The sequence below is a fragment of the Fringilla coelebs genome (assembly GCF_963513975.1).
Source record: "Fringilla coelebs genome assembly, chromosome: 9".
Lineage (NCBI taxonomy): Eukaryota > Metazoa > Chordata > Aves > Passeriformes > Fringillidae > Fringilla > Fringilla coelebs.
The window spans coordinates 6687276-6702902 of record NC_140067.1 but is presented as its reverse complement, the minus strand read 5'-3'; the positions used below and the strand labels follow the sequence as shown (position 1 = coordinate 6702902).

The 15627-nt window shown below is 40.7% G+C and overlaps 1 protein-coding gene across 1 annotated transcript in view; it reads right to left on the bottom strand.

Annotated features, from left to right (window-relative positions):
• Positions 1-14878, bottom strand: part of AGBL4 (AGBL carboxypeptidase 4) — a gene marked incomplete at both ends in the record, with an annotated part of 878788 nt that extends 863910 nt beyond the window's left edge. Inside the window, one exon of the mRNA XM_084210960.1 lies at positions 14836-14878. Within this exon, the coding sequence (XP_084067086.1) occupies positions 14836-14878 (43 nt within the window). The remainder of the gene's footprint in view (positions 1-14835) is intronic.
• Positions 14879-15627: the final 749 nt, after the last annotated feature.

The window sequence follows — 15627 nt, the reverse complement described above, 5'->3', positions numbered from 1 at the left end:
GTCTGAGCTAAAAGTAACACCCCTCTTAGAAATTGTAGAAGATAACTGGGAAACACCACTTAAAGCTGAAGAAACTAGAAAGGATTACATTAATATCACTGCCACCATAAGACAGTGGAGGAAAAGCAGGCAGAATAGAGATTTACATCTCCCTGGCAATTTAGAAAATCTGCCAATGGAGACTTTACACAATGCAGAAGGAAGCTGTCAAGTAACTGTGTCCCAGCAAAAAGTTTCCATCTGCTCCTCCTGACCTAATGTAGCCCTCCAGGAATGAGAATAAAATCATCAAATAGCCTGCAATTCATAGTCATTTAACAATATCACTCTCCTAGCATGTTCTTTATTCCACAGTAATTAGAATATTCAGAATGCACTGTTGCTATATTTTGAGTTATATTATCTTTAATCTCTAAACATGCAAAACTGCTGTCTTTGAACTCCACATTATTAAACAGCACAACGGCACCACGTCCCTTCTGGCATGTTCTCCTTGGGTGATAAAGAAAAGGCCAGAGCACTGCCTGAAAAGGAGCCTGTATGAGTACCATGGCTTCACACCTGCGTGCTCAGCAGATGCAGAGAGCAGTGCTGGGAACACATCACCACCCTCAGATGAAGAGAACAGCTACCCTGGGCTCCAGTCCTCTGGCCAATCCTGACATGCTGTCCTCATAACTGGGGAGCCCTCAGCAGATTTTCCTGGCTGGAGGCAAAGATGTATGACAGAACCTTGTGGGGAAGGGAAATAGCTCTTCAATCTGAAACAAACTGAAAGGGAAAGAAGAGAATTAACTGAAGTACATCCTGCACATTCCACTTAAGGAGACCAGATTCTCCTTTGAAAAAAAGGTTAGATAAGACAAGCAAAGGCAAAACCTAGCAAAGAAATTGTCTCAGAATGTAGTTCTTATTTTGTCAATTATTTTTCTTATGGGTTGTAAGACACATAGCTATTTTATTCTAATTCTTCATAGCTTAAACTCCAGGAGGCTCCAGCAAATCCCTAGGATTTACTTTTACTGCAGTATTAAACTTTAATGGTAATTTTCTATCAGGTATAAAATCTGTGGGTGCCTGAAATCTCTGTAAGTATATAAGGCTTTAAAATAAAACCTGGGCAGAGTCTTCTGGTATCTGCATTCATCACTATTGTCATTGTGGATATATTTCACATCAAACTAGTGAAAATGAATAGAATCAGTTCCAGGAGACTGGGATTCGTGGGAGGGAGAGTTTGGAAATTTCCAGAGTTTCTTTGACCTTCTTAAATTCAAAGGGTAAAGCCAACTTTTTTTTTTTTTTCATTTAGGAAAGATGAAATCAGTATTTGCTACAATAAACATCATGCAAAATTAAGTACATCTTCTTTAAACACTGTAGTTTCCAGAGGAAGGTACCTCTTTAGAAAGTAACAGGGACTCTGGATTGTGCTGGATTGTGTAAACAACAAGCCCAGCTTCCAGGAGTGCCAAACACAAAAACCCACAGAGTAAGCAGCCAGCAGCTACCCTCATGCTACATTAGGCAGGAGAGCACAGCTACATTAAAACAGACATGGAAAAATATAGCAGGAATTTGCCTGGAAAACCTGCATCTTTCTTCTAATCACACTGCCTAACAATGACAGCCAATTAGAAAGGTGGGGTAGCACAAAAACCTACAACAACCGCAAGGAAACTTTGTGGAAGTCTTTCTTTAATTACAAATGTCATCAAGATACCCTGCATTCTCTTATAAGATCCTTCTTTTAGAATAAAATTAGAATACATTTTGCTGCTGGAAACATCTATGGTATCAAGATCTAATAGCCAGATCCCTATCATCCAGGGGTGTGGAAAAGTCTCCAGGTATCCTAGATAAGCTCCATCAGCCTTGAGCAGTACTGTTAATAGAAACCCACACAAAGGAGTGAATCTGAACTCAGTACAGTTTGCAATGAAAAAAAATAATTCAGATGACCAACAGCAACTCCTATTAGCTCCAAAACATTCCAAGTCTCCAGATGAACACTGCTCACCTCACGCTTTGGCTAAGCAGCACTAATGGAAGTTATGCCAATAACAGTGTCTGCTCCACAAACTTGAAAACAATGTCATTTTAGCAAAATTCTTTCAAATGACAGCATTTAGTACAAGTCCATAGTCTCAACAACTGATTATGTTATCTTATTCTTTGATTTTTTTTTTTTTTTTAGATAAAAGCTTTTATATCATTGTCCCTAGGCTTCAGAAACACTGATATTCAGGAAGACAATCTATTTCTGCTATGAATTCTGAATGCTCTGTAGCCACTCTAAAAATCCTACAGGCAGCAGCAGTCAGGAACTTGGAATTCCAGCTCCATTGACTTAAAAATGCTAAGAAAAAGAAGAAAACACAACTGTCATTTTGATCTTCACAGCCATGTATCCCGAAGCAAGGCTTGGGCATGACCCGGAGAATCTAAACATATTGCAGAGTGCTGTCAATCTGAAATGTACTTAAATCACAGGCACTGTGATCTGAAAAGAAAGGGGAAAAAATGTACTTAGACTACAAATCCCAGGGTTTGAGACAATACCTGGCACAGCAGCAGCCACACCTGCTGCCTCACGCTGGGGTACTGAGCCCATTCTGTCACCATTACCTGTTTCAAAAGTCCAGCAAGGAAAACATTGGCCACCACAAGAAGGCATCGTCATATAGCTTGGTCTAGTTCTAAAAAATGGTAACACTGTGTTGTCATTTAAAAAACAAATTTGAGATAAAGCAGCTTTGCAGCAATTGTCTCTTCAATTACTTTCCTCCTACGGTTTGACCAACAGACTGCTTGTCAAGTCTGTCTCCAAACTGTGAGATGATATTCATATTTAAGAAAACAAGCAAAGTAAAGATGAACTGTAGTTTAGCAGAGATTATCAGGCAAATTCTGAGTTTTGTACAGATTCACAGGTTCTGAAAGTAGTCAGGAGAAATAAACTGCTATCTTACTTGCAGGGACTTGAAAGAGCTTGTGGTTGGTCGCATAATAGGAAGGAAACAAAATTTATGGTTTGGGTCTTTAATTTATTGCAGAAGTTACTCTTTCTTTAGAGGCTACGAGACAATATTACCTTTCAACTTTCCTAACACAATTCCTTAGCTAATCCAACATAAATTTTTATTTTGTGTTAGAAGCATAAGTAGATCTAAATACCTCATGCTTCTTTAGCTGCACAGACCCAAACTCCTTTATTCTAGGAGAAGGTGTGGAATTGGTGTCTGAGTCAAAGCTCAGGGTGGAAAATCTCATTCTTATGTGCAAATTTGTAAAGGAAAATGGCCACTAAAGCTGGTGACACCTGGGGTGCCTATGAAAGACTCAGTGGCACCACAAAGAGGACTTTACCTGCAACATACTGAGCAGAAAGCCCAGGGCAAGTAGAGACAAAAAGGTACACGAGGTGCTTAGCCCAAAACAAAGCAGTGACCACCAGGCTGGTCAAGTGTGAAAAGTGATGAGAAATCTCCAGTACATGGTCTTTTCAAAAAGACCAGATCCACACAGAGATACAACTATCAATCCAAGGTCAGTTACAGCTGCTATCCGAAATGCAATGAGGTACATTCAACTGGAGATATTTGGCAGACAGATACTGCTCTGCACAATGACTCCTCACTCCCAGGGGCTGGCATTGTCTTATGAGCTTATAGGAAAAGAAGAAAAGTCAGTTTGTGTGGAGTTGCACTTATTTCATATGTGATATTTGTTTCCAATCTTCAACTTAAAAGCTTTACTTCAAGACTACTCATTTATTATCTCAGTGTGGGCTATCCCCAAGGATATACCTTTCTGTTAGAGACAAATGGCAATGAAATTTTTGCATCACTTCAGTAAAATCCAAAGTGTCCAAGAAGGTATGAACAGATTTTTCTACTGAAAATTTTTAAAAGCAATTAATGCTTTGAACTCAGCAAGCAAAAAAAAAAAAAAAAATCATTACTCTTTTTACTGCACTTATAATTTCTAAAATAAAATTCTACCACAAATAAAAAAAAATGAAAATACAGTTGTATTAAATATATAAACTGAAAAGATGTTTATTTAAAAACATTGTAAGGATCAGTGAATTTCATGATATATAGATTTATTTTTAACAAGTATTTGGTATCTTGATAACATCAAAGGTATCACATGATGCAACAGTTGCTATAGTAGCAATACTTAAGTAAAAAAACACATCAAACAAAAGCATAAAACATATAAACAGTAAAGAAAATTATAGTACATAATATGCAACACCAGCTAGCAGAAAAAAAGAGAAGACAATAGCTATTGAGTTGAACTAGACCTCAGAGTTGCATCAACAAAAAAGTATCAGCAAGTCCACCCTTTCTGGGAAATAAGGGATGGCTCATAGAATTGGCTCTGCATGTGAATGAGAGGAGATGCTGAAACACCAGCAAAGACTACACAGGAATTCAAGTTCTGGGTCAAGAAAAAAAAAATTGGGGATGTTCCTACCATTCCAGGGGAAAAGCTGTGTCTAGGGATTCTGAGGCAGGAAAAGAACTGAAGAGTTAAAGCCAATCCCTTGTGTGGTAGCACACAACTTCAAGAAGTGAAACTCTTCCATAGCATCCCATATCTTTCTGAAATTTGTATGCAACTGATTTCCCAAAGACAAGGAGGGCATGTGCCCTGCAAAAAATACTGAGTCAAACAGGCAGGCAATTGCAGGGTTTGGAATTGTAGTGGAGAAAATTTCAGGTAAGGGCAAAACCTGATATTACTCACAAAACTGGAAAAATATGGTAGTGGTTGAAGTTACTAGTATTTGCTGGTGCCATCCTAAAATGCTGTAAATATTTCCCATGTTATTTAATACTGAAACAAATCAGCTTTTATATACCTGGGTTTGTGTTATATGTGAGGGAGCATAGAAGAAGTGGAAGGAAAGGGAGAGATTCATGGATATATGCTGTGTATAAATCCATATATACTTCTGGATAATATGTATATACCCATGTTTCAGCTGCCCTGGGTGTGAAGCACTGATTTAACAAAAGCACGTTATCTTGCTTAAACTTGACAGCATAACTGGAAGAAGTCATGAAAAAATAAATTTCTAAACTAAAGATAACTCACATTGAGCCAAGCTAAATGTAAAAAAAGCATCTTAGCTGTAGCAACCAATGCAGTGACCCTGACCCAAGATTATATAGCCTTTAGTGACTAACAAAGTTTAATCTCCCCAAGTCAACAACTTTGTGTGTCTCCTTGCTTGGGGACCAACTGATTCTCAGCTGGGAAACTGAAAAAGACTCAATAGGTAATAAATATTCTTGATATAACAGAGAAGTAGGTTGATTTCAGCTTTTGCAAAAGGCCAAGGCTTTATTTCTTGTACTAGTTTTCAGACTCCTCAGCCCTGACTATCACATTCAAAATGTTTGTCCACAAAAGACATCTCGTAAAAATACCAGGTATGAAGTACTATGGAAATCTTTCAAGAATATCAGCAAGGTCAAGTATGGAACATATCAACAGAACTTTTTCTGTTTATAAAAATTAGCCTGCTCATGCCAAATTCCTAACACTTTTCATGGCTTACTATGTCTGCTGATTGAACGTGAACTTTCCAAATTTATGTTTAAAGAGATGTTTGTGCCATAGAGTGGAAGCAGGAGGTTATCTGCTGAATCCCAGGAAGGCCAAAGGCAGACAGCATAGCTGTGATGCTGAGCTAGCAAGCTGGATCATGGACATTATTCCAGGGTTAGCACTGAGGGAATACAGCTGTGCTTTCTAATTTGGATAGGGCTTTTATCTCATTCTCAGCTATTCTTCACAAGCAATCAGCCTGGTGAGCCTCAACACAGGTCAGCTGTGGCACTACACCAAACCCACTATTAACAGCTATTTAAATTTTTTCATACCTCAAGTGCAACTACTGTAAATTTCTTGCAGATGCGCCTGCCCAAATTTTCTTAAAAATATTTGATTATCACTAATTCAAGTGTTCAGGAGACTCCAATTCAATTTCTGACTCAACCACTACCATCATTATGGTGGTAATAAATCTTTATCCATGGGAAAATGGGCCTTCCATGAGGGGTCCAGGGCAGGCACAAAATCCTGTGGGGAAACACATCAGCAGCTTTGCACAGCACCATCTCTCTGTTCAAGACCTTGTATTTCCCAAGTGACTGGAACAAAGGTGGGCACTGCAGCTGCTTGGGCTGCCATCAGGAGTGTGGTAACTGAAACCTGGGCAACCTCGCCACACAGACAGTTTCCATGTTCGTTATAACACCACTCCTGCATTCTTCTTTGGGTTAAACTGCTGTTCCCCTTGGCTCTTGCTTCCCATTCACCTGTTGTTTAGGGATGTAGGGATGTCTTCTGCCATTAATTTAAGCCAGCAGTAGTTTCAGCCACAGTTTCTTAACTTTTGAGTTACACTCTTCTTCGCTATTCCATATTTAAAATAATTTGGGGATTTTAGTACTACTTCTGAAATAATTTGTTCCCCCAGGTTGCTGAAATCAATTACATTATTAATTACTGCCATAGTTATAATTACTCATTGAAACAACTCCTTTAACTTCGTTTAGAACAGCATTTCTCCCTGCTTTCCAAAAGTCCATTCCAAAAAGTAGCAATTTAAACTATTGAGAATTTCTTCAATCCAAGCATTTCCCACTCTCATTCCCTTTATTTTAGAACATAATCTAGTATTTAATTTCAAACAATTAGATCATTGCAGTTTTATTTTATTCACAAAGCATCATATAGCAAAAAAAATTTAAATATTCTTTCAGAACTCCCATTTTCTAACATAAAAAATGTCAGCAAAAACAAACGATCTATTAACTGTCTTGCATCAGCAACATAACAGGAATAAAACTACAGAAAACACTACTAACTAATACAGCATATTCAGCAGTTTTTTTAACTAAGCAAATACTAAGTTGATACAATATTTATGGGAATATGAAATGCATACAAAATACTTCAAATATTCAGAACACAAGCCAAAAATTCCACCTTCAAGAAGGCTTACACAGAGAAAGCTCAGAGATCAAATTACTGTTTATTTGTACCGCTCAGAAATAAAATAACCAGCAAATATAGTGGTATTGTGCCTAGTTAAAAAACATCTGCTGTTCTGGAGCACCACAGGCTTTGGGTGTAGGTAAGTAGTACAGAGCCAAGTTTATCTCACAATCCTATTTCACATGGACAGCTCCCATGAAATAATGCTGCTGCTTTTGGATTTGTATAGGTTATTTGAGGAATTTTTCATTAATCAAACACACCATACTACCTCATCTGCATTTTATATGCATGCAAACCTGATAGTCACTTGCCAGGCTCCCCAGCACTGAAGTTGTCTGTAATGGCAAAGCGCCTCTGCTGCTTATTGCAAATGAAAACACATCAGCAGAGCTGCAATGAATCCAAACGGGCTTCCTTTGCGATGGATTCCTGCTGCTCTGCTCTGGTGATTCATGGGAACTGATGTTCCACTTGCTTTAGTGGAGATTGAAATTCAACACATTTTTCAAGGTGCTTATGAAACAAAATGTAAAAGGAAAATCTTGCCAGTTTTCACTCATGATTGTGAGATCCACTGCTAAGTAAACAGCTCTGTGAATTAGTAGTTAAATGGAATCATTAGAGAGCTTATTAATCTAATAATAATAATTTAAGACAACTACTTTTTCCTCCATTCCCTTTTCTATGCTCGATTTTTGACATATTGAAACTATGAAATCAGCTAGTTTACCATTCTGAGAGAACAGGGACACACATGTATATTAGAAAATATATGTATCAAAACATGGAAGTTTTAGTCTCTAATGTTTATACATTACTTATCCTAAAATAGAACCAGTCACGAAAAGCATTTACTATACACAAATACATCAAATTCACTGCCAAACATTTGCAGGATGAGAGCCCCAGATTTAATACTGAAGTCCACATTCCGAGTTTGAGAGTCTGCGACAAAATGAAATGGAAGTCATTATTATTTTGGTAGAGCAGTTTTCCAAACCATTTCAACATACAAATAGTAAAATTATTTCAAGAAACTTATGTAAAAATCCAAAGTTAACAAATACAGTACTTCTTAATAGGCAGCCTTGGCCTCTGTGGCAAAGTCAGGAAAATTGGTTGTGGGGACAATGTGACAAGGAAGTTGGGATACTGGATACATTGATGTGTACCCATAACCAACTTTAATTAATTGTACATTGGTTTACCTCTATTATAGATTAATGCCAGACACAGCTTGAGCCCAGAAAAACTCATTATCTCAGGTACAGTGAAATCTAAACATGACAATTCTGCATCAAGGCTCTGCCAACAACCTTCGAGGATCACTTGAGAACTCTAAGCTGGTTTCTACAGATTCTCATCATTCTGGAAAAGGGCAGCACGATCAATCCTCCAGAAACAAGAGTGATGGAGCCCGATGCACACACCCAGGTGGCTGTGCTGGAGCTGTTCTGCATCAGCAGCACTGCTGTGAGCAAAGCAGCACGGCTGCATCTCAGTGACATCAGCAGGAAACAGCTACACAAACTCCCCTCCGAGTCCTCCAGCACCTCCTTTATTCCTTTATTTAGGGGCTGCTGCTTTCTGTTACCAAGTTATCAGACATCTTCATTAAAAAAACTTTAAAAAAGGTAACAATGACGATTCAGCCATTTCCTTCTGTCCCTAACAGGTGTTGTGGAGGAAAGAGGAAGAGGAGGAAGGAAAATTTCCCAGTGCAGACAAGTTGTTCATCTCTCCCGTGGCAGCTGACAGCTATTGTGTGAGGTGTCTCACCTGGAGGGTGGGCTGGTGCTGCAGATCTCAGAGTCCCAGTCCTGGCAGTGGCCTCATGTGGAGATCAAGCTGGTTCCATTGTAACACAGGGACATGGCTCTAAAAACCTGTTTTATTCAGCATTAAATCTATATAGCTCCACTTCCAAAAACAGAGAAGCTATGTAGGCCACATAAATGCATTCTGAGGTCGATCTGGTCTTTTGCATGAGACTTTAGCCTACTAAAAGCAGTGACAGTCACACGAAAGAAACTTGCAGAAACTTCTGTTTTACAAATTTCAGTATAAAACCTATTAAAATTCTCAATGTGTCTCATTTTACTTTTTACAAATTCAAAAGCCTCCTCTCACAAGTACTAGTAATTAATAGGGTGCTTTGAACTTCACTGAAAGAAAAAAACGTTGGGAGGCTTGAGGTAAGTAACTTTTCAAAGCTTTGATTATTCGTCAAAGAAAAAAATGTATGAAATATGGCTAGGAAATGGTAACCCATTCAAAAATGGCAACTGGAACACCCAACACATTCCTGTTTCTTTCTTTTTCTGAAATTATAACTTCTGGCTGTATAAAGCCTTCATTAGTATTTCTCAGGTCTCCTTATATGGCAAATTATGTAACAAAAATATGATCAAAGCTTTAAGTACCAAATATACATTAGCAGCTCTTCTTCAATGAATTTTTCTAGTGGTTTTTTTTCCCCCCCACTGGATAACTGAAAAACCTTGGAAATTACATGAATAGCAGCCTACTGGCAACAGAGTCTAATGATCACTATAATACCTTTCTGCAGTGACTAATTTCTGTATAGAACTTCAACGAATATTTCACTTTATACAGTTAAAACTGAAATAGTTAATAGTCTTACAAAGAGCTCAGATTTAAGAAACCTTTCTCTAATGTCCCCTGGACTTCCAACTTGCTTTGGCTGAAATGTACCAATGCAATCAGTAAGTTCTGGCAAATGTCTTTATTGAACAAATCCCATTTTAGATTTGTTTACAAATCTATCCTGCAGCATTTTATAAACAACTGCAAACAGCTCTTTCTGCTGTGTGAACATCTGCAAGGCTGGGCCCAGTCCCCACACAGTTTTCCACTGACGTTTGAAGCCTGCTCGTGTTGATAGGAGGATACAGTGGGCAGATCCCTTCCAGCAGGAAGGCTGCAGTGCCTTTACCCAAACACTGAAATTCTGCTATGCTCACAGGTTAGTTGTGTATATTACAAAATAAGCTCTGTTGTTTGTATACACTTTACAATTCAGAAATCATTTAGGAAAAGTTAATTCAATTGAAGAAATTAAGTTTACCTGGAGAATCAGAAGTACCATTGACGTACAGTGTTATTTTAATGACCAAGATTAAGTACTGTTGTTAAAGTAATTAGCTGATCTCTCCTATTTTAAATTTCCTCATGATAAAGCTGGTGAATTAGTTATAAAAAAGCCTATATTTAAAGACAAATGAATTATTTTCTTATTTATTTTGGCTTTTTATTTAATAATTAAGGCCACTGAAAAGAAAGCAGTTATGTGTCTGATACTAGAATGTTGTCATACCACATGATTAAATATTTTTAAAATAACTATTCTTTTTTGAAAGAATAATGAAAAGCTATCTTCAAAACAATCCAGCTCAGCACAATCATACTGAAATCAATTAGAAAACACTGCAGCATTTACACAGCTGTTCTGTTGGCCCCTTCACATGCAGATCTCTAAAATAATGAGCTGAACACCAATTGTTTTAGGAACACTAATTATTACTACACAAATTTTGGGTGGGTCTTGAGCATTCAACAGAGGTTTGCAGATTTCCTCCCTGAAGCCAGGTCACAGCACTGCTGTGAACACTTTGAAAATTCCAACCATTCTTAACATGAAATGTGACTCAACACCACTCTGCAAGGTACCAACTCTAACATGTAAATAAACATTAAAAACTCCACGTTCAGCTGGGAAGCCTGTTCATTCCAATAACCAGGATTTTTGGCCTAAAGACATTTATTTATATCCTGTCCAGTGCTGGGAGTACATGCCTTTCCTTGCTTTCTCTATGATTTCAGTGATGATGACACAATGAAATACCAGAAATACTAATATCCACAAAATGACTAGCAATTGTGGAATAACACATATTAGAACTGTCAATCCAGGCTAATATGCAGTTGCCTCAGATAGAAAACTATTACAGAACTCAGAGACAACCTGCACCCTTTGATCATTCAGGTGTCCAGATGCAAGTCCTCTGAAGGCAATACACATGCCTTGAACAGAAACCTGGGGAGAATGAGATAACTACTGAAATTCTAAATTGGAAAACACTTTCATCTGGTTCATGGGTCAAAAACTTTAGCAAATACAGGCATTCTGTACTCACTACGACCTACTCCTAAATCTTCCTCAGTGAAGCTAAAATGTCCTCTTTTCTACAGAACTGGAAAAATAACATTCATCTAGTTTTGATGAAACTTAACTAAACTAGTTCTTTTCCTGTATCCTGTATCTTCCAGAGGTTTATGACAGCAAGGTCAGCTGAGCAGAACTGGAAGTCAAACCAAGAAGCTCATGAGAGTAACTAACTGCACTCAATTGTTTTCATCCTCCTGCAAACTTCATTTGAGATTTATGTTGCTTTTAAGTTGGATTCCCAGTTTGAGACATGAAGGTTTCAGCCTGGAAAACCAAACAGGAGGCATACAAATTCAGAGTTTATTGCAAAAAGCTGATTTAAACACTTCCAAGAAAGCAGGTAGGACTAAGGAGACTACTACAATGGTAAAATGATTAATTCAGAGTAAAGTGAGCTGATTTGCAGTACTCTAACCAAACATCAGAATACAGAAACTATTTTAATGAATTAGAGCAGATGTCTGCCTAGTCCAGTGAGGATAGCAGCAGAATATGAACTCCATACTAGACAGGTGTGAGATAATCTACCTTCCATATTAAGTCTCAATTTTACTGAAACCATGATGTACAGAACAATGCTGGGCCTAACAGTAGACTAAAAACTGATGGAAATCCCTCTTCTGAAATGCTTTGTCCAATTCTGTGTGTCCTAATGCCCCTCCCTAATTAAAAAAAAATAAAAAAGGTTAAAAATTTGCAAAAACAGAAACAAAAATCTTCTGAAGGGAAAAGGAATGGAATATGAAAATGTTTGTATATAGGGAGTCAGAATAATCACCAATATAAAACAGATTAAGATATTTACTTCCCTATAACAGAAAGATATACTAATAGAACTGAAACAAAAAATTCTTGCTTTATAAAAAGATGTATTTTCCATGAAGTATAATTCATTTACAAAATGTCTTGACACAGTGTGTTTTCAAATCTAAGAGTTTAGAGGGGTCATAAGCATCCTAGATGTGCATAATTCCGTGTCAGATAACCTTTAGAAAGAAACCTAATTTTTATAATCCCTTATCTCTAAGTGCACACTGTATTTTTTCTGACATCAACTCTTGTCAAAACTGGGTTCTGAACTAAATCAGTAAAGAATGGTCTGTGCTGCTATAAACCATGAATAAGTTACCTTCAATTTCTCTGTAACACAGTTTGTTATGCAAAAATTGCAAATAACAATCAGTATTTCAAGATGAGAAGATGAGATGATGAGCTATTACTTGTGTTTTCTGATCCTCAACTAAAAAACATGATGTTGCTGTTAAAAAAAACAAACCAACATAACAAAACAAAAAAAACCACCCATACAGCAAGTATAACATACTGGCTAAATTGATTTATATGGTTTGAACAATGTTCAGTCCTTCTGTAATGGTTTTATTCTCCTTACATTTGTGCAAAATGCAGGCTCTAGAGCTACATTCCTGTATCTCCTAAAGACTGCTCAAGATCTCACACATGATGGAGACACACTAAGCAGTGAGGATGCAGCAGGAACATTCCCCAATTATGTGTTCAGCAACAGTGTCAGTGTCACCCAGAAGTAAAGGGGAGGAAAAAAGAGATTCTTTGAGGGATTTGCCATGGTAAGAACATGCCTGTCAACTTAGTGTCAGCTGACAGTCAGAAAAAATCCAAAACAACCCGCCTTTTTTTCTCAAAGTCTACTTTCCATGACCTTTCTTAAAAGTGGGCCAAGATCACAAGCTTGTTTCCTTTTCTCTGAGGGTTTTGGGTCTCTTCCCTATCTTTCTGGTTATTATTTGCATTTTTAATTGCTTATCTGGCTCCTCCAAAACAGAAGGACCTGCAAATTAAACTTGCAAAGTGGCCAGACAAGCACTGTATAACTCAAGCAGACATGGACCAGGACATGCAACTAGACATGAACTTGACACAAGCTGGAACATAACATTTATGAGAAAATCATGGGTTAGTCAGCTGCAATAGTCAGAAGTGGGAAAAGTTCTGGGCAAGGCTGAAATTAAAAAGCAAATACTGTGACACTGCAGTTTAAGCAATACAGAAAAAAAACCACAATGTAAATTAATCTGGAAGTAGTATGAAAGCTACATTCCGTGCTGAAGTTACTGACAAGGGCACAGGTACAGGAGGTAGGCAGGAAAGGTGACAAAGTCCAATGGCCACCAGAGATCTGTTCCCCAATTCACAGCTCAGGCAGAGCTGATCACCTGTGTTGGTAGTGTTGCAGAGCGCAGAGGATGAAAATAATCACCTGCTTCATGGACAAGTTCAACACAATAACTTCACAGTGTTTTTCCATGGGTTCATAAACAGTATGGCTGAACACAGAGAGTTCAAGAACCATGTGGACAATCCATTTAGATGCAGACTCTGTAGTATCACTTCCCAGAACTCAACAGCATTTGACATACTTATCCCTTTTTTTCACCTTAAACGGACTACAAATACAAGATCAGTTCTATGGGTAATGCATATTTATTTGGAGCCTTTTCTGAGGCTGAAAAGCGGAGGTGCAGCAGCTAACACAGCAGGCTGGGAAAATGAACTGCTGGTTCAGGAGCCCAGATAATGTATGTATGGTACTGTGGGAGATGAAATATTCAGGAATACTGTCATCTTTGCTCCATCTTCCAAATGTTAGTATCTCTAATTTTCATAATATATTTTGAGGGCTTTCATTTTCACATGGACTGGAAAAGACCTTAACTGTGTTTTGTTACAACAGGAAAGACCCCTGTACCTAGAGGGTCCTTATCATTTATGAGGAGACACAAAGCTTCAGTTTCACAGACAAACTTATCTCACATACACAGTTAAAGCCATTGTTAATACATCCTGAATAGGAAGAATAACATTTGGCACCTTCCTTAAAGAACTCTTCAGTAACAGTGTAAGGGAGGGGAACTGTCAGGTGCGCTGCTCGCTGTCCCTCTGCAGCCTCCGGCTACTTTACACCTCCCAGACAGGTCAAACAGCACCTGCAGGACAACCCGCAAGCTACCAGCCTTGTGCTGCAGTTTCAGTCCCAGACCAGTATCTTCATGTATTATTTTTTCACGCTAATGCACGCAGGCGGTCGTTTCCTGTTTAAGGGGAGCTCCTCTGCACCGCCGGTTTGCTTTGCTCTTCGCCACCGCCACCTTTGCCCCTGCGCGGGAGGACGGGGCAGGGTGCGGGAGGACGGGGCAGGGCGCAGGCTGCCTCACCATCAGCCTCCTCCTCTGCCCGGCCGGGGCTCGGCCCCGCAGCGCCGGCCGTGTGAGCCGGCCTCGGGCCCTCACATCTTCCACGCCACAGCGGGTCAGTCCCGCTCAGGCAGGCCTGGAACGAGGCGGGCTTTTCCCTCTCTACCTGCCTGAAGGAGCTTTCCCCACGACCACCTTGTCCCTGGGAAGACTCTCCTCATCCCCCAAGGGAAGGGGCTTTGCCCTTCGTCACAGCTCCTCGGGCAGGAACCTCTGCCGCGGTCCCTTCACCACCTCAGTGCCCTCGGCCAGAGGTGCTCCCCCCCGTCTCCCCCAGGGAAGGGCTCTGTCTCCGCACTCCGCTGCGAGCCAGGCCCCCTCTACCGCCAGAAGCCCCTGGAGAAGGGAGGCTCCCCCTGTCCCCCCGCCCAGGCGACTGCGGCTGGCACTGACCCGTCTCTGCCGTCCTGCTCCTCTCCGCCATATTTGTTGTCATCCCGCCACCCCCCCCAACGCCGCCCGGCCGTCGCCATGGCAACGCGCGTCAGCGCCATGGGGGAGCCCCGCGTCCCCCCGACATGGCGGCGCGGCTGACGGCCCTCCCCAGGGACAGCCTGCCCGGGGACAGCCTTCCCTGCGAGCGGCTTCCCGGGCTCATCCTGCCCGGAGAAAGCCTTTCTCGGGAGCGCCTGCCCGGGAACAGCCTGCGCGGGAAGCAGCGTCCGCTTCCATCCTCGCCCAGCCCGGCGGCCGTCGCGGTGGCGGGCGGGGCGTGAGGGGAGCACCGCCGGCCGCCCGCCCCTCACGCAGCACGGCTCCCTCCCGCACGGCCGCGCCCGCCCCGCCCCGCCTCCCGCGGCCGCTGTTTACCGGCGCTGCTCGGACGGGGAAAGGAGGGCTCGTTGTCCGCTCCCTGGTGGCAGCCCGTCACTTCGGCAATTGCCGTCACTGCGCCCCGGAGGAAGGAGCTTTGCCGGTGCCGGAGCTCCTCCCGGGGCTCCTGCCTGCCCGTGGGAGTCGGTGTGGGTCTGAGGCGCGCACAGGGCGCTGAGGAAGAGAGGCTCGTTATCACAGAGTATCAGTTAGGTTGGAAAAGACCTCAGAGATCATCGAGTCCAATCTAAGACTCAACACCACTATGTCACCTAGACCATGGCGCCAGTGCCACGTCCAGTCCTTCTTTAACACATCAGGGACGGCGACTATTGTCGCCTCCCTATGCGATCCATTCCCATGTCTAATCAC